Source organism: Zosterops lateralis, assembly GCF_965231275.1.
Source record: "Zosterops lateralis genome assembly, chromosome: Z".
Classification (NCBI taxonomy): Eukaryota; Metazoa; Chordata; class Aves; order Passeriformes; family Zosteropidae; genus Zosterops; species Zosterops lateralis.
This window is the reverse complement of record NC_139800.1, coordinates 16,567,114-16,590,608: the sequence shown is the minus strand read 5'-3', so window position 1 is coordinate 16,590,608 and position 23,495 is coordinate 16,567,114. Positions and strand designations below refer to the sequence as shown.

General features: G+C 39.9%; 1 protein-coding gene across 1 annotated transcript in view; it reads right to left on the bottom strand.

Annotated features, from left to right (window-relative positions):
• OXCT1 (3-oxoacid CoA-transferase 1) overlaps window positions 1-23,495 on the bottom strand; it is an 82,732-nt gene that overhangs the window by 53,834 nt on the left and 5,403 nt on the right. Inside the window, exons 4-6 of the mRNA XM_083883994.1 lie at window positions 13,079-13,214; window positions 8,789-8,938; window positions 6,949-7,055 (exon numbers count right to left, since the gene is read on the bottom strand). Coding sequence (XP_083740120.1) covers window positions 6,949-7,055; window positions 8,789-8,938; window positions 13,079-13,214 — 393 coding nt within the window. The remainder of the gene's footprint in view (window positions 1-6,948; window positions 7,056-8,788; window positions 8,939-13,078; window positions 13,215-23,495) is intronic.

Below are 23,495 nucleotides of genomic sequence, written 5' to 3'. Positions count from 1 at the left end.
CATAATTAGTACAATGAAAGACTGTTCAGAGGTAAGCTACTAGAGGAATATCTGTATTTTAAGTATCACAAAGCTTTTTGCCAAATACCTGGAGAACTAATAAAAAAAAGGGAGAAAAAAGTATTATGGAATTACATAAGATGCATCTGAAATTAAATCACATTTTGCTACCTTAGAAAGTATTTATCACAGCTCTTTTGACTTTTAATCAGCACACTGTTTAATTGAAATTGGGTATGTTACTGATACATTCTTTAATTGGATCCAAAAGCAGCAGCAAGCTGGACTTTGTACAATGCCTTTATTTCACTGCACAAAGAATGAAATTAATCTCCACAGGGGACCAGCACCAGGCCTAACAATCTCTCAAGTATACTTTCCTAACTCAGACTAGGGCTCGGGATAGCACTTTACTCAGAAGTAAAAGCAATCCAATTCTCTTAATTAAATACAAATAAACAAACAAACAAACAAACAATAAACCCTATGTCAGTTTTGGCACTTACTGTAAGACTCTGGCATTCACCCTAAGCATTCCCACAAAGTATTCCTGTACCAAGGAAAAACAACTAGATAATAACAGCAACACTTGACTGTTGGGAACCTGTGTATACCTGTGTTGGGAACTGCACTAAGATCCTCATAGGCACAGGGGAAGCAAGTGACCTGTGTCAGTCACTTTTTTTTCTTTTCAGAACTCCCCCCAAAAAAACTGTGTGGCACATTTAATAATTAAGAAGTACTATGAAGGTTTTAGTGGTGTTCCACTGCTAGCTTGTCAGGATTTTTCTGTGTTAAAAAGCAGAATTCTTTCATCAAAATCCATGAAACCAGATTTCAAAGTAAGAGCAAACCTCCTTTTCCACATCGTTTTCCCACAAAAGCATTTTTCCCCCCGACCATTCTTATTTCACAGACTCACAGAAACACTTAAGCTGGGAAAAAATCCCTTAAAGAGGATAGAGTCGAACAGCTGACCCGCAGGGCGCTGCTGTCCCTCTCCCCTCCCTTGGCTCCAGCCCCTGCCCAGCGCCGCAGCCGCTCCAGCCTGGGGCGCTGCTGCCCCCGCGCGGCCGCGGGGCGCAAAGCCCGACACCGAGAGCGGCTCCGGCGGGTTCCGGGGCACGGACTGACACAGCCGAGGCTTCACCCAAAGACACGTATCTTGGGGAATCGGCGTTCTATTGGCAATATACAGAAGCTGTGAAGCCTCTAACAAAGGGTCAGCCCTGTCCTGGGGACATCAGGCACAGCACGGCCAGCCGGGCAAGAGATGGGATTGTGCCGCTGTGCTCTGCTCTACTCTGCACTGCTCTGCTCTGCACTGCTCTGCTCTGCTCTTCTCTGCTCTGCACTGCACTGCTCTGCTCTGCACTGCTCTGCACTGCTCTGCTCTGCACTGCTCTGCTCTGCTCTTCTCTGCTCTGCACTGCACTGCTCTGCTCTGCACTGCTCTGCACTGCTCTGCTCTGCACTGCTCTGCTCTGCTCTTCTCTGCTCTGCACTGCACTGCTCTGCTCTGCACTGCTCTGCACTGCTCTGCTCTGCACTGCTCTGCTCTGCTCTTCTCTGCTCTGCACTGCTCTGCTCTGCTCTTCTCTGCTCTGCACTGCACTGCTCTGCTCTGCACTGCTCTGCACTGCTCTGCTCTGCACTGCTCTGCTCTGCACTGCTCTGCTCTGCTCTTCTCTGCTCTGCACTGCACTGCTCTGCTCTGCACTGCTCTGCACTGCTCTGCTCTGCTCTGGAGCGGCCTCACCTCCAGGGCTGGGGGCAGGTTTGGTGCCACAATATAAAAAAAAAATACTAAACTATCAGAGATTGTCCCAAGAGGGTCACAAGGATGATGAAGGGCCTTAGGAGGAAGCCAAATCAGGAGTGGCAGAGGTCACTTGCTCTGTTCAGCCTGGGGGAGACTGAGGGGAGACGTCACTCAGTTACAACTTCTTGAAAGGGGAAGAGGAGGGGCAGGCACTGATCTCTTCTCAGGCACGCATCTCTTCTCTGTGGTGACCACTGACAGGACCCGAGGGAATGGCCTGAAGCTGTGTCAGGAAAGGTCTAAGTTGAACATCTGAGAAGGGTTTTTCACCCAGAGGGTGTTTGGGCACTGGAAGAGGCTCCCCAGGGCAGTGGTCACAGCGCCAGCCTGACAGAGCTCAAGAAGGGTTTGCACAATGCTCTCAGGCACATGGTGTGACTTGGGGATGGTGCTGTGCAGGGCCAGGAGTTGGACTTTGATGATCCTTTTGGGTCCCTCCCAACTCAAGAAATTATATGATACTATGATTCTATTAATATCTTCTGCCTATGGGTCTTCTTGGTAGCTATACAAACCCAAGAGATGCAAATAACAGTAAGAAACAAAAGAAAAAAAATCCACAACGTGAATTTATACTCTCCTTGGAGAGATGAATACAATACAAGTTAATAGTGATTCAGGAAAAGCTACCATAAATTAGGCAGAGTTGCAAATGAGAAGAAAAATAAGAGTTATAAAAGCTGATTTAAAATAGCTGAGAAATGGATACAGATGGGGGAAAGGAAGATGACAAAACTAACAATTCAATATTGATCCCATGTAACTACTTTACTGAGCCAAAGACTTTCTCCAGATTGTAATGGCTACTCTGCCAGTAAAAAAACCCTGAAATTATATTTACATAAGGAAAAACTACAAGAAATTATTTCAATGTTAATTTGACATTAAGAAGAGCTAATGGTCTCTAATGTGACATAATTTATAAAAGCTTCTGCCATTTAAACTGTTGAGTTAGTAAAGTTGTTTCAGAAGCAGCAGTCTTTTACAGGATCAAAGGCTTTATTTCTAAAGAACACACCATCCAGAAGTTGTATAGGAACAAAGGCCCTATTTCTAAAGAGCATATCGTCCAAAACGGAAAAAACCAAAAGCACTACACTTATTTTCCAGCACAAAATAATGTTAAGAGGTTAGCATCAGGAAATTCAAAAATTCGCTAAACCTTTTTTTTTTTTTTTTTTTTTTTTTTAATTGTTATCTTTTTACTTTAAGAAAATTTTCTTGAGATCTAGACTCAGCTCCACAAAGTTCCATTGTTCCACTGGATTTGTAAGCTGACCCAAAGGCATGATATCTTTTCTCCCAGAGGCAAAAGATAGCAAACTTGTTCATACGAGACTAAACCAACAAACTACATCCACTACATACCTAATGATACAAAGGTACAGAGACACTTCAGGTATGAGCTGAATTTATGTTTTGCAGAACCAGTCAAAGCATGAACAGATGACCTGACATGACTCTGACAGAAGAGGTTCCAATTCAGGTTATCCCTTCAACATTTCTGCTTCTTTGTCAATAGTCTATTTTCATCACCAACAAGCCACATATCTGCTTGTAAAGTCAAAGTACACTGGGCTAGAACAACCAGCAAAATTGTACCAGAGCCAAAGGAGGTAGATAAATCACTCTCCATGATATTTGAAAAGTCATGGCAGTCAGGTGAAGTAACCAGGTAACTGGAAAGAGGAAAAGATGGTTTCCATCTTTAAAAATCATGTAAATGAGGGCCCCAGGAACTACTGACCTATCAGCTTCACCTCTGTGACTGGGAATATCATGACACATACTCCTGGAAGCTGCGTGAAGTCACAGGGAGGACAGGGAGATGATACAGGATAGCCAGCAAAACTTCATACTGGTTAGGCAAGTCCTGCCTAACCAATATAGTGGTATTCTGTGATGGGTGGAGTGACTCTGTGATGGAGTGACTACATCAGTGGATGGGAAATGGCTACAGATGTAATTTATCTGCATTTCTGTAAAGCTTTTGACTTGGCTTTACAGTCCCACAACATCATTGTCCCTAATTCAGAGAGAGATGGATTTGATTGCATAGATTGTTTGGTAGATGAGAAATTGGTTCAACAATCACATCCAAAGGTTAATGGTCAATGGCTCAAAGTCCCAATGGACATCAGTGACAAGTGATGTCCCCCAGGGGCCTGTACTGGGACCAGTGTTATTTGATATCTTCATTAATGACACTGACGAAGGAATCGAGTGCACCCTCAGCAAATTACAGATGACACCAAGCTGGTGGTGCTTTTGACACTCCTGAAGGAGGGGATGCCATCCAGAGGGACCTGGATAAGCTCTAAAAGTGGCCCTTGTGAACCTGATGAGATTTAACAAGGCCAAGTGCTGGTGCTGCACGTGGATAGGGACAACCCCTGGTACCAGCACAGGCTGGGCATGAACAGACCCAGAGCAGCCCAGAAGGACTTGGGGGTGCTGGTGGGTGAGAGGCTGGACATGCCCCGGCCATGGCACTCACAGCCCAGAGAGCCAAACGTGTCCTGGGCTGCATCCAGAGCCCTGTGGGCAGCAGGGGAGGGAGGGGATTCTGTCCCTCTGCTCTGCTCTGGTGAGACCCACCTGGAGCTCTGCATCCAGAGCTGGTGTCCCAGGGACCTGTTGGAACAAGTCCAGAGGCTATCAAGATCATCAGAGGTCTGGAGAACCTCTCCTACAAGGGAAGGCCTGAGAGAATTTGAATTGTTAAGCATGGAGAAGAGAAGGCTTTGGGGTGACCAAATTACAGCCTTCCAGTACCTGAAGGGAGTATTCAACATAGATAGACTTTGCACAAGGGCACATGGTGACAAAACAAGGGAGAATGGCTTCAAATTGAAAGAGGGGAAGTTTAGAATTGATATTATATCTGATTTAGATTTGATTTTAGATTTAGATTTGACAAGGAAGAAATTCTTTACTGAGGGTGGTGAGGAACTGAAACAGGTTGCTCAGAGAAGTTGTGGATGCCCTATCCCCAGAAGTGTTCAAGACCAGTCTGGATGGAGCTCTAAGCAACCCAACCCAGTGAAGGGTGTTCCTGCCCACAGCCAGAGGCTAGAACTGAATGATATTTAAGTTCCCTTCCAAACCAGGCCATTCTGGGATTCTCTGACTGTCCACAGAAGCAGTGGCACTCCCTGATGTTGTTCCTAATGAGCAAAGCTCCAAGGGAGGTTAAGACCTTTGTTAGACAAAAGCTAACCACTGCCAAGTGGTGCAGAATAGTCCACTGAGCATGAAGATGCCTGACATGAAAGCCACCACAACATGTTGTATGGAACAAAAGATCTAGGGCTCATGAAATGTAACTTTAAAAGAAACCAAAACAAACAGTTTTAAAGGCAGCTTTCTAAAGAATTCTGCAGTTCAAGAAAACAGTATAGCTTGATGTATGAGAATAGGAAAAAAATTAATGCCAGCCTGTGGTCCAAGTAAGTGTACCTAGAATTCATTCTCTAAATTTATAAAAGCTCTTAGCTTGAGGGTGATTAACAGTTTGGCAGACACATCATTGCTACTGGCTTCACAGAGTCACAGGAAACACACTATAAATAGTACCACATTGCTGTGAAAGTGGTAGCAGATGGCAAGTTATAAGATGAACCTATGTTTCTCTGTTCTGTGTTATCAGATAATCATGTCTCATCCAGAAACAGAATATGTCACTGCTTATCGTAAGCAAACTCCTTTGAGCTAACAATATTCTATATGGAGTAGGACACCAGATGATGATTAGTTTCCATCTTCGATTAGTTACAGTTGAAGGGAGGAGTCAAAATTTTTAGGTCTTCACCCCAGATGGAAGTAGTATCTGTTATCAGCTGTACTGTGTGAATGTGGGCTTCATAATGAAGATTTCTGAAAGGAACAGGAAAAAGGAAAGACGTGGAGAACAACAGGACATAAAGGAAGAGGATAAAAGGAGAACACAACTAGTCTGTTTCTGTGGAGAATGAAAGAACTTTTGAGAGGTATCTACTATGCATCAGTAGAAATATACAGGATAAAAGCAGAGAGAGTAGAGGCTCAGGATCAAACAAAGACAAGGCCAAGGGGGAAGAGTGTTTCCTGTATTCAATGTACCAGAACCTATGGAGAACAGTTTAGCAGCCATCAAAGTCATCTGCACCCACACAAAAAAGTTCAGCTTTCAACCAGAACCATATTGTCTTGCCAGTGGGTAAGTCAGGATGTCAAGAGTTGGGCAGAATAAAAACTTACTTATTAATTTTTCAAAAATTTTGATTTAGTATTAATTATGCGAATATATAAATATATATACACACACACAATACATACATAAAGAAAAGCATTACTTTATAGGTATTATTTTATACACATATTTTTCAGTATCTTTTCCAACTCCTTGTTTGTTCTAATACAAAGACAGACTCTCAGTCAGCATGTGCTTGTAATAAACTGCAAGTGATAACTACAACACTTACCTTTTCATCTGATAGCCGTAAGACAAACAAATAAAAACCAGGCATTAAACATAAGCAAACCTCTCTCCCACTTCAGTTCAGGACAAATCAGAACACAAACAAAGCAACTCATATAAAAGATTTTCTCAGTAGTGCAACATCAGATTTTTAATTGCAAAGTGTTTAAATTCATATGATGCCTTTCCCTACAACACTGAGATAAAATCAACTTTAAGCACAGTTTTCTTTATACAGAATCAGTTTTCCTATCACTGACTGGCCAGAAGACTGAGTTAATTCCCTTCTCTTCTGTCGTACATGAATCTGTACTTTTTGGGTCAGCCTTTAATTGCTCAAGAAAAAGGACCCAAACTAACATGAAAATTGAAAGAAAGAGAATGCCACTAAATTTCTCAACAGTCATCATAATGAGTTCGGTCTGCTGTGTCTCATTTTTAACTATGAGTGCTTTATTTCATAGCTATGTTTGAATCCTCAAAAGTCATTAGAAAAAGCAATTATATTTTGGTGTTTTATAGCAGTGTAATTTGACAGTAGGGAAAGGCAATATGAAACAATGTGAAATCAGTAAAACATTATTTTGCCATAACACAGGAGACAGGATTCTCTTCTTTCATTACCTAAACTGTAAAATAATCTTTCCCACCAGTAAACAAGTCATACCTGAAAATTATGTTTCCTGCACGATCAGCCTTCCATGCCTTCACAAGAGCAAAATCTCCTGTAATCGATTTCTCCAGAATAAAGTGACGGCCATCAAACTCCCTCACCTACAGAAAAAAAGTAGAAAATTGTGATTTAGGTTTCTTCCAACAGATTTCATGTGTCATACTTATTTTAGGGGTTAATTTTGCAGACTATTATATTTCAACTTCTTTTTGCACTCCATAAAATTTTAACTGAAAAACTGTATGATAACAGAGAGGCATGGAAAGGCTATAAACCCCAGTTTTATCATAGTGTCACAGTGAAACATCATGAGAATCCATATTCCTCTTGCTCCATCTACTGGAATTAGACATGCTTACTCCTGCACATTTACCAGGTAACCAAAAACTGAAGTGCTAAAGCAGAATTACTGAAAAAGTTCATAAGCCATGCCCATCATTCAGAAACCCCAAATCCAAAATGAAGTCAGTTCAAGATAGACTACTCAAATCATGTCATCTCACAGTCTGAGTTTCATTTGGTTTTCCATGCATTTTTGATCAATATTTGCAATGAATGATACTGTGCCTGAAGCCATATTACGGAACAGGGAGAACTAGTCTTTTAATCCTATAAAAAGAGACGGAAGACCACCTATCTTAGCAATGCAGAAGGTAAGAATATACACAAATATTACTTGAGAGCTTTTTAAAATTGCTGAAAGGGGAAGTAAGTATGAGAAAAGTGTATCAGACATCAGTTTGCCAGTACCATAAAAGGAGATCTGAGCCTTTATAAAATGCCACTTCTGTGCAAAATGGATGTGGAGAATGGAATTGAACAAATCATGCCAGTCATGTTATTAGCACTCCACAGTTATTAGACTGAGGAGAGTAAGAGAGATTTTCCCCAAATTGTCAAAAGAAAAACAAATGAAGAAAAGTGTTATTAAAATTATAAGCTATTTAATGAACAAAACATTCCTCCAAAACATCATACTGTAGTAAAAAAAAAAAAAAAAAAAAAAAAAAAAAAAGAATATAAAAGAATAAGACAATGTGTAGATACTGCGAATAGTCATGTATAAAATACATGAAAACCATTGGTTAAGATAGAATTACCTTCACCCCAGAAATGTTCTTGAGGTGGAATTTAATGTTGTATGCAGCATAATTGGAACACACACTATTAGCCCCACCCACTTCTTCAAGAAAAATTGCAGCACCGATATATCTCTTCCCTTCCCTACATGCAATTTCAAAATGAAACCCTTGTTTCTCCCTTGAAAGGCAGAGTCTTTTTATTTCTTCACAGTTTTAAAAACTGAAACTAAATTGCATTTCAGGTGTAGGGAAATGCATTTCCTGAAATTTGTGTCAACTGAGCTCTTCCCAGTTTTACATGAGAATAGCCCATTTCTTCTAAGGCTGAAGCTCATGTCCAGCTGCAGGGCTGCTTACTGCATAGTGCAGTATTTAAAGAGCACCTGCCCCACTAACACAAGACTGTTATCAAACAGCTCTATGCATTACAGTGGCATGCTACAAAATTTTGTTTGAATACACAGTGAACATGGGCAAAGAATGGTCAAGTAAAGAGTAACTCAGCAAGACAGGCTTTCACTTGGACCAGGTCTTGATGCTAAATCACTCCAGAACTGCAAAAACTTCACATCACAGAGGACAGCAGTAAGCAGTGGAAGCAAAGCTTATGTGTCTGGTACCACAGACATCCAGTCAACTGAATACAGTAAGGTTAAACTTAACTCCTTCTTAAACTCTTGTTTGTCTTGTAAATATGTTAGAAATTAAATTTTCAGTGCTGAAGGCTTCCTAATGGCAATCAGACCTCTTACCTCTCTTGGCTGGCTGGCAATAGCAATGGTGCCATCTGTGTTGTACTTGATGGGTGCACCCCCTTCCTGCACCAGTGTCCCATAGCCAGTACTGGTGTAAAATGCTGGGATTCCTGCTCCTCCTGCTCTAATACGTTCAGCAAGAGTACCCTATGGGAAAACACATTTAAGAAGTCATCATCGGGGAACAACAAATCCAACTTTGATGAATGGCTTGCATTAACTTTATTTTATATCCTGTCATTTGTAGCCTTTCCTTTTGTACACAGTAGACAGATGTGATCATCTATTTCTTCCTCACAGTTTAGCTTTCCTGTGTGGGATTACTACTGGATATGGCAAGAAATGCCTGACACACACTCATTAACTGCTCAAGATGACACTGTCATACAACTACCTGCCAAATACCAGGCCCAGCACTTGGCTACTTCTCCTCTCCTTCAGTTTCCCAACCCATTATTCTTGAGAATAACACAAAGATCTTTTTTTCCTTTCCCACCTGGCTACATATTCTAGAAGTTTTTTCTTCTCTGATAGTCCTAAACATTGATATTCATTCTTCAACATCCTAAGAAAAACTTCAGAACCCACTCCTAGTTGAAATAGCCAAGCATGGCAGATGGACAAAGAGAGTCCAGTGATTTGGGTTGCCTGTGCCAAGAATACCAAAAAGCTAACAGAGCAAGTTTTATACTGTCTTTCACCACCCTGTCTGCACTCTTCTCTATGTCCAGCTGTAGTACAGAATACTAACAGCAAAAATTCCTCATTTGCCTTAATTTTGGACATATGGACAAAGTTGTGTGTTTGCTTTTCATTACTGTCATTTCCTGGATTTTTTTTTTTAATGTTCTCCTGGATTCAAAGCAAGACAAGAATATCATGGTCAATTATCCAGTTCAACAGCCTCTAGACCACAGATTTGATTTTCCCCAGTTATCCTGCAAGAAGCACAATGGCTTCTGGTTTTCAAAATGGTAGCAAGAAACAGATGCAAACTATGCAACAATACAGAGTCCTGTGTTCTAAGAAGCCTTAGCATTTCAAGATCTCACTGTACTTCTTCCTTACTGTGCAACAATAATACAAAAGTATCCCATTTTCCCTAAGGTTATATCAAACTGTTTTAGGAAAGACTATTTTTTCTTGACATAAGTAGTTCAAATCCCCACATCTCCTAGCAACTAATTAATTCACCTTACTGTTTCCCATTATATACTGTAGGCCCATTTTTCCATGCTGAATCTGCATAGCTTATCTGTAGTCCACAGAGCCAACTACATGTCTAAGGAGTTCATGGTCCTCTAGGTGAAAGGACTGAACATTAGCTAGGAAGGAAAAAATGCATTGTGAGATTTATGACATTTGAAACATCAGACATGACAACTGTCTGGCTATTTTCAGGTCTGCTAACAGGGTATAAAAGGAACTTTTCCACTCACGTCTATAATTCTAAGAAACATTAGAATGTTTCCATTCTCACAGCATCCTCATAGGCAAGCTCAGGAAGAGTGGACTGTACGAGAGGGCAGTGAGATGGACTGAGAACTGGCTGAATGTCAGATCTCAGAGGGTTGTAATCAGTGGCACAGGATCCAGTTGGAGGCCTGTCACTAGTGGTGCTCCCCAGGGGTCAATACTGGGCCCATTATTGTTTAACTTATTCATCAGTGGCTTGGAGGAAGGGCAGAGGCCTCCTCAGCACGTTGGCTGATGACACAAAGCTGGGAGGAGTGGCCAAGACCCCAGAGAGCTGTGCAGCCCTTCAGAGGCACCTTGACAGGCTGGAGACATGGGCAAAGAACAATCTGAAATTCATCAAGGGAAAATCCAGGGTCCTGCAGTTGAGGAGGAACAACCCCTTGCACCTGTACAGGCCAAGGACTGACCTGCTGGGAAGCAGCTTGGTGGGGAAGTACCTGAGGGTCTTAGTGGGCAACAAGCTGACCATGAACCACCAGTGTGTTCTTGAGGCCAAGGCCAGTGGTATCCTGGGGTGCATTAGGAAGAGCATCTTCAACACATCATGGGAGCTGACCCTGCCCCTCTGCTGAGCCCTGCTGAGGCCATGACTGGACTGCTGTGTCCAGTTCTGGGCTCCTCAGGACAAGAAAGACATGGAACTCCTGGAGTGGGTCCTGGAGGGAAGGGTAACAAAGATGCTTAAGAGACTGGAGCATTTCTCTTGCAAGGAAAGTCTGAGGGAGTCGATCTGTTCAGTCTTGAGCAGTGGTGACTGAGAGGGACCTTATCAACGGCTACAATATCTGAAGAAGGAGTGCCAAAACAAGGAAGTCAGGCTCTGTCCAGGAGTCCTGAGCAGCAGAACAAGAGGCAATGGGCAGAAACTGATGCATGGAAGCTCCACCTGAACATAAGGAAGAACTCCTTTACTGTGACACTGGCCACACACTGGAACAGTTTGCCCAGAGAGGTTGTGGAATCTCCCTCACTGGAGATAACCAAGCACCATCTGGACACAATCCTGTGCCCTGTGCTCTGGGATTGCCCTGCCTGAGGCTGGATCAGAAGACCCACTGTGGGTCCTTCTAACCTGACCAATCCTGTGATTCTGTGACTCACAAGAGAGGGAGCTGAAGATGCTATTCTTAATAAAAAATTAACACAGATTTTTTTTCCCAGAAACTTAAATAGCTTTTTAAAACTTAGATTTTATGTGTCACTTCTGAAAATGCCACACACTAACACGCTGTAGGCTTTAAAGTTAGAGCACCAACTTCAGACAAGTTGATCTCAATAAAACATAACTGATATCAATGATTTTAGGATCTCATTGCATTCATGCTATTTGGATAGCTTGGAAGTGCTAAAATAATTTAAAATACAGTGCTAAAAATTGAAGTTTTAAATTTGCTCACAACAGTATGCACAGATTAATTAAGAGTTAATGAACAAGCCCAAAAAGGTTTTGTCTCACAATGAACGAAATCTCCGAATTTGATTCCTGCCCACTAGATGGCAGGCATTGCACAGGCAACGTCCCTAAAAACTGCCAGCAAGATGGGAACGGAGCCGCTCCTTGACTTCCTTCCCTTTATATGGGGCCACAGCACTGAGCATACTTTATGCCTTTTTCTACATTCTAATATATAGGCTTCAGATTAATACAATCTATTAATAATTAATTAATTCCATTAAAGGAATTCACACAAATAACAGACAGTTCTTAACAGATGCATGACCCTAAGATGTTGTATTGACTTTGCAAGGTTTTGGTAGCTACAGGGGTGGTTTCTATGAGAATATGTCAGAAGCTCCCCCGGTGTCCACAGAACCAGTGCCAGCTGTTCAAGGCTGAGCTCATCAGCAGCAGTGGTAGTGCCTCTGGGACAGTGTACTGGAGAAAGAGAACCTCCTGCACAGATTTAAGCACATCCAGAGCAGAGAGGAGTGAGAACATGTGAGATAAACAACTCTGCAGACACCAAGGTTCAGTGGAGAAGGAGGGCGAGGAGGTGCTCCAGGTGCCAGTGCAGAGCCTGTGGCAAGACCACAGTGAGGCAGCTCCCTGCTGTCCATGGTGGGCCATGTGGGAACACAAATCCATCTGCAGCCCCTGGAGGACCCAAGTCCAAGCAGGTAAATGCCTAAAAGAAAGCTGTGACCCCATGGGAAGCCCATGCTGCAGCAGGCTCCTGGCAGGACCTATGGCCCCATGGAAAGAGAAGCCCACACTGGAGCAGGTTTGCTGGCAGGACTTGTGAATCCACAGGGGATCCACATTGGAGCAGCCTGCTCCTGAAGGACTGCACCCTGTGGAAGGAACCCACACTGGATGGCAGAAGAGCATAAGGGGTCCTCCTGAGCAGAAGGGAGCTGCACAACATGTGATGAACTGAACACAACCCCCTATTCCCTCCTACCCCTGTGCCACTAGCAGGGAGGAGATAAACTGTGAATAAAGTTACAGCCAGGAAGAAGGGAGGGTTGGGGTAAAGTGTGTACAGGGAAGGGGGTGTTACTTCTCTTAGCCTACTCTGATTTGATTGGTAAAAACTAAATTAAGTTCCCTAAGCTGAGTCTATGATGCCCATGATCATAACTGGTGAGTGATCCCTCCCTTTACTTATCTCAACCCAGGAGTCTTTTGTTATATTTTCTCTTCCCTGTACTGCTGAGGGGAGTTGAGAGTGAGGCTTTGGTGGGCACCTGGAGTCCAGTGAGGGTCAGCCTACCATAGATGGAAAGTGCCTTTTGCACACAAGCAAAACATTTGGATTGCAAAACAATTTTATAAGAGCACTTAAGCCTCTTAGAGACACTCCTTACCTGTGGTGTAAGCTCAACTTCGAGCTCACCAGATAAATACTGGCGTTCAAATTCAGCATTCTCTCCAACATATGATGACACCATGCGCTTTATCTGCTTTGTCTGAAGCAGAAGACCAAGTCCAAAATTGTCAACACTGTGTAGAAAATGCCAGACATTACAGTTTTGTTGTAAACAAGGCACTTGATAAGCTGTAATGACTTAGCAAGAAGAAACAGAGTTATCTCCACTGCACATAAGGATTTGAAGACAAAAATCAAATTCCAGATTTTACAGGATAAAGCATCAAAGCTACAATTAAAATCTAAGATTTCAGTGTTCAGACCTCATCTCTTCAAAGGCATAGAACACATCCTAAACTTCCATTTAAAGTAATTTCACAAGTTAATATCTAAAAATACCAGCTTGACAAGTGGTGTTATTTTACATATCTGCTCCTTTAAAAAGCCTTATCAAATTAATAAAAAGTCAGACATTGAGTGAATAAAGTCGTATTTTTGTTCACACTCCTGCTCACTGGGAAGAAGACAAGTGATTGCCTAGCACCCAAGGAGAAAGGTACATTGATATTTATAATACTAATATCTATGTGGGGTAAGAGAATGTATTTAAATTTTCTTATTGTAGTAAATAATTTACCCTCTTACTAAATAACTGCCTAGTCCAACAAAGGATTTTGGCACTACAAACAATATTTGCTTGTCTGTTTCAGCTGAAACCGAATGCCAGAGATGTTGTACAACCTTTTTCTTGTGCCAGTGCTTCTAAAATTCTAATATCCTTCATGATATTTGTCATGCTATATTGTGTACTATTGGATTAGGAATATTTTACAGGAGTTCCTGCAACCAAGGTTGTTCTGTAAAAAACACTATTCAATTCAAGGAAAGATGAGGTTAATACATAAATATGGAAATAAACATAGATGATATTATAAAGACATATTTCTTTCACTTTTACAGCACATTATGCAAGATGTCAGCAGATTGGTATGTGTGTGAAGCTCCTCCACATTTATGTTGCATTGTATAAGCAGAGAACTCAGACCTTCCAGTCTCGCTGCACATAAGATTCCATGATCCAGAATTACCTCACAAAAAATGATGTATATCTGCCATGAGTTGGCTCAATTCGACTTAATTATCCACACAATGGCTTGATATTTCAGAATAAGAAATACAGGAAAGTATTAAAATAATTCTTTAAGATACCAATTACTCTGCACTTTGTAATTAACACATACATGTTTGCAATATATGAATCCTGTTGAAAATGCCCTTCCTGAAGAAAAGCTCCAAAAATTAAGATTAAAAAGCTTCACTATTATGCAGCATTCATTTTCAAATATAAAAGTGGTAATGCTTGCCAGCCATAGCACAGGCTGCAACGATGCAGGGGAAGAGAGAGGTGCTGAGCAAGCAGGACCAGCACCAGCTCTTCATCTCCAAGCACAATACTGCAAGAGCAGCATGGACAGACATGCAGTCCCAACGCCTTCGCAACTGCATGCATCATGAGCACTATTTTAAGGTTAGGACTATTTTAAGGAGATGGCCCACTTCAGTGCATATGCAAGCATTTTTAAAAACTGAGAGGAAGTGAAACAAGCTTCTCTGATCTGGTTCTCTGATTTTATTCTGTGTTGTCTAGATACAAAAGAATGTGATTTATTATAAAAGCTTGCTCCACTCTCCAACTCTGACCGATTAAAAAAAGTTAGAAATCTAATGGTGATGCAACTTCCAAAGTGTTCTGGTGCCAAAGCCTTGGGACTAAAATGTGCGTTGCCTAGAAACAACCCGTGTTTCTAACTCCCCACAAGAAAAAAAATCCTCCAGTTTGAAACTAGAAAAGCTGAGAATAGAGTTTTGTGGGCAAAAGAGATTACCAAAGGAATAAAAAAAGACAGAATTTCCTGTATAGATTAATTCAAAGCAGGGCAATTCCTCTCACACGAAAGCCATCAAACTCTGACCTCTCATTATAAAGGTAGTAAACAAATGTAAAAGACCAGCCAACATCTGATAGCAATTAAACAGGTGAGTGTAACTACGACACTGTGTGGCAAAAGTACAGAATTCAAACAAAACTGTGCAGTGCTTTCCAGTGCAAGAACAACGGGAAGTTTCCTGAATTGCTTGTAAGCCACAATTTGCAATTTCTGTGTATCATCCAGGTGGTCAGCACTGTTCTTATCATTACAAATCTTGGAAGTTAGAAAATAGAAAAGAACACTTCTGCATGAAGACAACTAAATACTGTGTGCATTGATGTAAGAAAGGATGGCAACAGAGGGTCAGGAGCAGATTTCTAACGGTTAAAGAAATTTCTGCTTCATTTCACTAAGATCCATAATCCTTCCTCCTACAGTCTCAGAAGCAGCCACTGAAGCATATTGTCCTTAACAGGATTTTGCATATCATCATGCAGGATTCCATGTGGATACACTTGATTCCCTGATCTACTACTGTGACATATCTTCTATCAAATGAAACTTAGTAGTTATGAAGAAATTAAGCAGAAAGTTGCACAAAGGTTACTCTGTAACACTCATGCCAAGTTGTTCTTCACTTCTTACGTCACTCTTTCTTTCTCTTCCCTCAGATGTAGCCAATTTGTTCAAAAACAAAACTGCTGCGAGGATCTGTTACTGAACATACAGGTAATATACATTATTTCCCATCACACTGAAAACAGGAATTTCACCTTTCAAAAGTCATGCACCAGGAGGCTCTACCTGCCTGGAAACACAGAATTACTTCAACTCCCATATGCATTTAATCTTCAGAGCAGCACCATAAAATCCTGTTGCCATTACTCACATATGGTTTCTTCAGATGTACATTTCTTAAAAAAAATACCCTGCCATCTATCTCTTTTGAGGATGTAATCTGTATTCAGGTTTCCAGCCAAATAACCCTTTTGCTTTCAAAAGGGTTTTTTTGCACCAGTTTTCATCTCCCTCCAAAATCTCATTTTCAGCACTTCAGCCTATTTTATGATTCCTACTATGTTTTTCTTTTACATGTCGGTGTCCCAAGAAACACACATTTCACATAGAAAACTCTGTTCCCACTCCTACTTCCCCTACCCTTTTATTTTCATGTGACATCTCTATCTCCGATTACAAATTTCAAAAACCCTCTGGTTTACAGAGATTTCTTTCAATATAACAGTTCTATGGCAATTTAAAGTTATTAGCTCTCTCTTTCTGTATTTTTTTGCTTTCTTGATTGTGTTGTTTTAAGCACAAGAGCTTTTTGAACTTTTCAGCTTTAATTATGTTTACCCTCAAAATGTTACCCACAAAATATTTGCTTTGTAGGCAACACTCCACTTATCAAACAGCAACCATAAAAAAAAAAAAAACCCTTTACTGAGTGCATGCGAAGAACACACCCCATATACCTTTTTCAAAAGCTGGACTCAGTCCTTTAAAAATTAAAACAAAGGTAAATGCAATAAGAATGTGTTGCCCTGGACAGGAAGGAAGAAGGCGTGGCAGAAGTTGACATATTTGTTATGTGTGCAGCCAGAAAAGGAAAAGTACACATTAGTGCTAGACAGTAAATGCATTCTTTTACCCTCAGAAATGTTTGGATTTCTAGAAGTTTCCTCATTCTGTATTAAGATGAAAAGTGAATCAACAGAATACATGAAACACATATAGGAAAAGAGATCTAACTAGGCATTCATCAAGGACATTGGTGACCCAAGTTCCCCAAGCTATTAGTGCAGGCAAGAAAAATTAAGGACCTCTGATTGTCTAGCAACACATTCATTCTTGTTATTTCGTCCCTCTCAGAAACCTACAAAAACTTACTGCCAAAAACTATGTCTGCCTTTTCTAATTAAAAAAAAAATAGCCAAATATGACTCCCAGACAGATCTAGCCCACACATCTCCAGTACACTGGAAGTAGTCAAAGGTAACATGTCAGTATTTCACAGCAGATAAATAATAATCTGCTGGTCTCAGCCCTTCTTCTTTGGTGGCACATTCTACAGCATCATAGGGAAGAAGAGATTACTTAAGTTTCCAAACTGATAAAAGCCTCACACACTAACAAGCCTTATGCAGCCTGATGAAACAGGAAACAGAAATCTGCATTCTTATGCAGAAAAAAAAGGCTACTTGGAATGTCATACATTCTGGCACAAAACATACAATGCCTTATTGTTGGGACGGGTGGGGTTTGAGTAAAAGGAGACCTCACAAGACAATTACAACTATCCTCTCTCTGTGTCTTTGTAAAGACATTTATTTGTTTCTAAAAAATGTGGGTGTGGTCAGAACAGACTGGCTGCCCTTACTGGATGGAAAGCAGCATCAATTAGAATTAGGGTCTCCTTCCAGATTTCTTGAAGAGACAGCTTCTTCTACTAATTGTTCGAAGATTCTTCAGAAGCTGACATTCCTGGGAGATTACACATGACCAGAAATCATTAGTTACGCAATATTAACATGAATATCTTGAGTTTGGAGAATTAAAATATATTGACTAAGGAGCTAACATAATATGCCACCTGATCTTTCTACTCTCATAATTTGGGGACTGGAAAGATAGGGTAAAACTACATCACCTCTGAAGACTACAGATCGAGAAGGAAAAGCATGTAAAAAGAATCCTGGGGCAAGGCTCCACCTCAGGCAGAAACTAAAGTTTCTTCAACTAGCTGTTGCTGAAAAAAAAAAAAGCACATAAATGGCTGGTCCTACTCCTGGAAAACATTTCATGTAAAGAAACCAGTCAGCTTCTGGAGATACACAAGCAGTCTTTTTAGGCATTCATCAGCTCCAAGTGTTACATACCAAAGCATGAAACTTGATAACAGACCTGTGCCAGAGCTAGAAATTTTCTTGGCAATAGGCTAGGAGTGGGGAAAGGAAACTATTTTCTCTGAATTCCTCTACATCCTCCATGTAGATAGAGGCTGATTTTATTTGCAACATCAGCTTTTCAGTCTTCAAAATTATTTCCTCCAAGTTACATACAATTATGCCTTCTGATAAATCCACAATTCCTATGGAAGACCAGATATGCTTCACAACTAAAAGGAATGCATCATCAACACTACCTGTGGGGCATCTCTTAGTAGCAAAGATTTAGCTTTCAGGCTTACTGGGGTGCCTGACTACAACATGAAACTTTACCAACATGAAAGGTACAAGGTACAGAGGTTACGTGGAGAAGGGAGGCAGGGAGGCAGGGAGGCAGGCAGGCAGGCAGGCAGGCAGGAAGGAAGGAAGGAAGGAAGGAAGGAAGGAAGGAAGGAAGGAAGGAAGGAAGGAAGGAAGCCCATGGTTGTGGAAAATCACAAAGCGCTGTGTGCAAACTGGTGAACGTGAGCTCTACTCTCCCTCTACTCCTCTGCATTGTCTGCACTTGTCCTTCTGCTACTGAAGTATTCTCATGGGCATTCTGTCTTTTCTGCTCTCATAACTTAATCACAAGTCTCACAGTTAAATGGCAGTACTGTTCCTCCACCATCCTCCTCCAAAAATTATTCTCTTCTCCTGTCACAATGATGGGTGCAGGCATGTCACAACGATGGGTGCATCACTGCATCTCTTCAGTTTCTGAAGAGAAGAAATATTGTACATTGCATGGTTACATCAGCAGCAAAGTCTCCTCTCTCCACATTCCTTTCTGGTATGGAATGGCATACTGTGTTTTTATGATAACAAGTAAAACAACTCTATCTAGAACTTTTAAAATATACCATGTTTTCCTACACAGAGAAGTTATATGGTATAGAAGCAATCTGACAAATTTGTTAATTTCATCATTAATGCATCACACTTCAAAAGTCATCGAGCCAAAAGGTAGGTTTAACTTTCATTGCCACTTTTCTATAACCAATTCCTCAAGCATGCTTAGTTCTGTATCTATTTTTTCCTCCTTTGTCATCCCAACCAGAAAGTTATCTCCACAGCTGATTTCTCAATAGTTCCACGTATTACAAAGTTAGTACAATTTGCCCTTCCAAAATCCTAAATAACCTCCACACTAAAATTAGCTAGATGACCTAGGCAGATTTTCAGGGATTTGCAGTTCATTCACAGTGTCAGCAATTTAACAGCTGTAATAAAGCATCTGATTAAATTTTTTATAAAGAATGCAGACAAATAAAAAAAATCAAACTCAAATTATCAAATTCACTGAAAATATATAGTCTCCTGATTTTGGCAACTTGCCATGTGCAGGATTTTACATAACTCCACTCTTCTCTCTCTAGCAAGAGCTAAGAATCACCGGTGACCTTGTTTTTCATTTCTGAAAGTATATTTAATTTGGGATATTTGAAGAATTTCTTACGAATATACAAAAATGACACACACGTTGTAAGACACTCTGAGGGTCACCTTGATCCCATCTCTACGTACATACAAGCCTCCATGCCAGTTCCTCAGACATCTTCAGTTACATTTTAACTTTCTGAATCAAAAGACTACCAAATTTGGTCCACTAAAGCTATCTAATACCTAATACTATATGGAAAAACTTTACAACCTTCTGCAAATTTAAAATGCAATTTCCACATGATGGGGTTTTTTATATACACATTTACATTTGAATATGTTTTTAATAAGTATAAGTAATATAAAGACAGACAAACAGACTGATAGATATTTTAGTAACAATAACAGTGGAATTAAGCCACATGAATTACATGCAAGAAAAAACAGGGAATCCATGGCAAAGGTGGCAGACAAATTCTGGTTTTAACAGAAACATACCATTCAAAGAAAGGACTGAAAAATTAGATAACCTTTAACTTACAGAACACTTATCAAATCTGTCTTAAATCCAATTATTTTATTGCTAAGAATATAAAGATACATTTTGTGCTTTAAAATATGGGGTCCAGTAAATTTACCACTGCATCTGATCCCATAGAGTACTGCCTTTTCGGGACTGGGGAACTACAAACAGCCCAACCCATCAGGAAAACAAGAGTATTATATGCTTAATAGAGCTAAGTAATGGCACTCAGGCATTACGCTCAAAAGTGCAAATGCTTATCTCAAAGTCATCTTTTCTTTCCTAATGTATAACATTGTAACATTAAAAGACCTTCCAAAAGAATACAGAGACCAAAGGCTCAAAAAGCTGGTAGCTGGTAATGCCTTATGAGAACAGAGTCTGAATCAGTGATAATCTGACAGATGCTGTCAATCTCCTTTCAGATGATCATCCAGGTGATAAGCAATTAAGATCTTAAGTGTGACTCCTCTATTTTTAGTGCAAGTGAAAACCTTTTTTTGAACACTGCTGCATTCAAAAAGGATGCATTTTTAAATCTCAAAAGTAGACAAACCCCAAATTCGATACAACAATCAGACCATACACAAATAATGGGCTTCATTTTCACTCTGCAAAATTCAGCCTATTCAGGTGGTAGATACAATAAAAATATTTATTTCAGTATGTGACTATAGACAAAATTATTTATCCATTTTATTAAGCACAATTAATTAAAATAATAATTTCATGCACATTTTTAACTTTCATTTTAAATATTTGGCTATGTTATAGTTTTTGCTGCAACACAGGTCCTGAAACAACAGGTAGCCTGCATTAGGAAAGTCTTGGCATAGGCTGAGCCAAAATAACCAAGTCCTGAGTTCCAAGTAACTTGAAATTAGTATGCAACAGGATACCGTGATGTTACATGGGGATGAGTAAACAGCCAAAAGATACGGTATACTAATCATAGCTATGTTGGGAATTTACTGACTCTATGTTTAAAACAAGATTTTAGTTTTTATTGATCATTCATTCATTCATTTTCATTTATTTATTATTTTTATATACTTTTATTAATTTTTATACTGGCAAATGTGGAACAAACCAAATTAAAACAAGAATGAAGAAAATCTGTAATAAAACGGATTTTGATAGCCTACTGAGACAGAATACTCCCAATTTAAAGGGCTTACAAAAACAGTGTAAATAAAGTGTTTACGGTGTGAACAATATAAGAAAAACAAGTTATAAGAGAAGGTGTGAAAGATTGTATTTTAGAAGCATACCTATCTACCACGGTTATCTTGCACTATTGCCCTGGTTCACAAGCTTCAGTTTCCCCTGCAGCAAGTTGTGCAAATACCAGAGGTACTGGATATTTGAACTGCTTCACTTTCAAACACTTTGCCTTGTTTGGCTTGGCAAAAGAGTAACTGCTCTTAAAGGTGCTGTTTCACTGCTAGCACACAGCATGAGTGCAAGCATAATGTGCAGCAGCAGACGGTAAACTCAGCAGTGTGACAAAGAGCACCCCAATGCACTGTACAACTCGAAATGCCTTAAACAAGCCAAAAACAGGACTTCACCTGCCAGCAATGACATGATTTGAACAAGTTCTTGCAGTAGGAATCTCCTGCCAATTACATTGCAGCACAGAACAGTAAGTAGGATGTGAACTTGTGAACATCCTACTCCTTTAAAGTTGTTTCCAGAGACTGCAAAGCATTTCTAGGTTCTGCTAAAGCTTGTTTCCAACTAGAAAAGTTGGCAAGAATGCTTCAGGACTTTCTAATTACTGCTGTCCCTCGGATGTAAGCGAATAGCTGTCTCCATTGCTGCTATTTTTGTTACAAACAGACAGCTCTGTAACATTCAGTGGTTCTCGCATACTGAAAGGCATGTGACTTAATCCGTGTAGCCGCGCTGCTCTCCAGAATAGGCTGCCTGTCTCTGCACTTGGCTCCTTCCCTGCTCCAATTACAAGCTGCTGCTAACCCCCGCAGGATGAGAAAACCAATTGATGACCACAACCAATTACCTCCGATCTGCTAGAAGAGCTGGAGAAAAGAAAGCAGCTGCAGTCAAGAAACTGAAACACATCCAGGCATCAACTGCAGCACAAGGTCACCACAGAAAAGCACATTAAACCTTATGGCAATTTGAAAGTGGCAAATTATTCATTCCACAAAGTGCCTGACACCTCAACATTACAGGAACAATTCACCCTTTGAATACAACTGCTGTAGGTATATGGTTGCTGTGCTACTTCAGTTCTAAAGGCATTTATTAGTGTTGCAATATTTGATAATACCACTATACTTTTAGATATGGCATTAGAAGATGCTAAGAAGATGCATGGTATTATTAAGAGTATGCTTTTTGACAGGCTAATTAAAAGATTAGAAATGGTATCAATTGCTGTGATGAGAATTCTGACTTTATTTCTGACAACAGATGTGTTTTAACTTGGTTTCCAAACACTACTAAACTGTACCAGGCTAAGTTCCATACAGTAGTAATACAGTAAATAAAAACATGATGAAACAGTTATTTTATTATTAATTAAATTTCAAAATAAATTACACTGTTCAACAGGAGAGTAAAACTTGTGTTTTTACAAACTAGACTTTTAGAAAAAACTCTAGATGTCCTTGAGCATTTTCAAATCGTTACACTGTTCAGTGAGGAACTCTCCAGGTTTTCATGAATGTTCATACAAAACTAGTTTCAAGAAAACAGGAATTCAATTTTGCTTTCCTGCCAGCAGCCAAGAGTTTTATAGAAATCACTTCTGCCTGAAAATCCGAAGAACTTGCAGGAAAGTAAACATTATTTCAACAAAAATTAATTCTAACCTATAACATAGGCAACTATATTCAGAATACAATACAAAACGTCTTATTTTTCATCCTATTCCACAGTGCTCTTTCTACCTTTTCTCATATTCAGACTTTCACTGCCCTTCAGCAACATCTGTGCAATCTCTTTATCTGCAAACACATGTGTGTTATTCAAAAAATCAGACTATGAAGAAAGTTAATGATCTCTACTCTAGTGCTTCATCTTTCCACTCAAAATTATTTGTCTCTTTCTTTCTCCTTTTTATCATCCAGCAGAAATTGTTTCCCACAGGATCCTAAGAGCTTAAGTTTGACTGTGTATGTACCAAATACCAAAACAAATAATCTGTTATCCAATGAATGTGCAAATAATATTTTGCGTATTAATATTTTTATTTAATTTCATTTCTATTTTTATCAATGCACTTCAACAGAAGTGGCTGTAGTTATTTCCTTACATGGAGATCATTAGGTATTGCAGAGTTTACTACAATTAACGGCTTGTGTAAAAATTAGCCTGAATGAGAAGATGAGAAATTATACATGAATGAAGTATTCTCAATTTCAACCCCACATGAATTTAAGGGGCAAACATTTAAAAAAATAAATCAAAAATCTGAAGAGCCATTAAAAAGACTCTCCATTCTTTAATCTTAGATATTCTCCACTGGTTTTGTGTTGCTTGGAGTTTTTTTAAAGTAACAGAAATACAGTAAGAGGGTCAGAAAGCACCAAACTGAGTTTAAAAAATATATTCCTATTTGGAACTTCAGAAAAACACACGCATGCACACAAAATCACTGATACTACATTTAAAGCCTCTGAG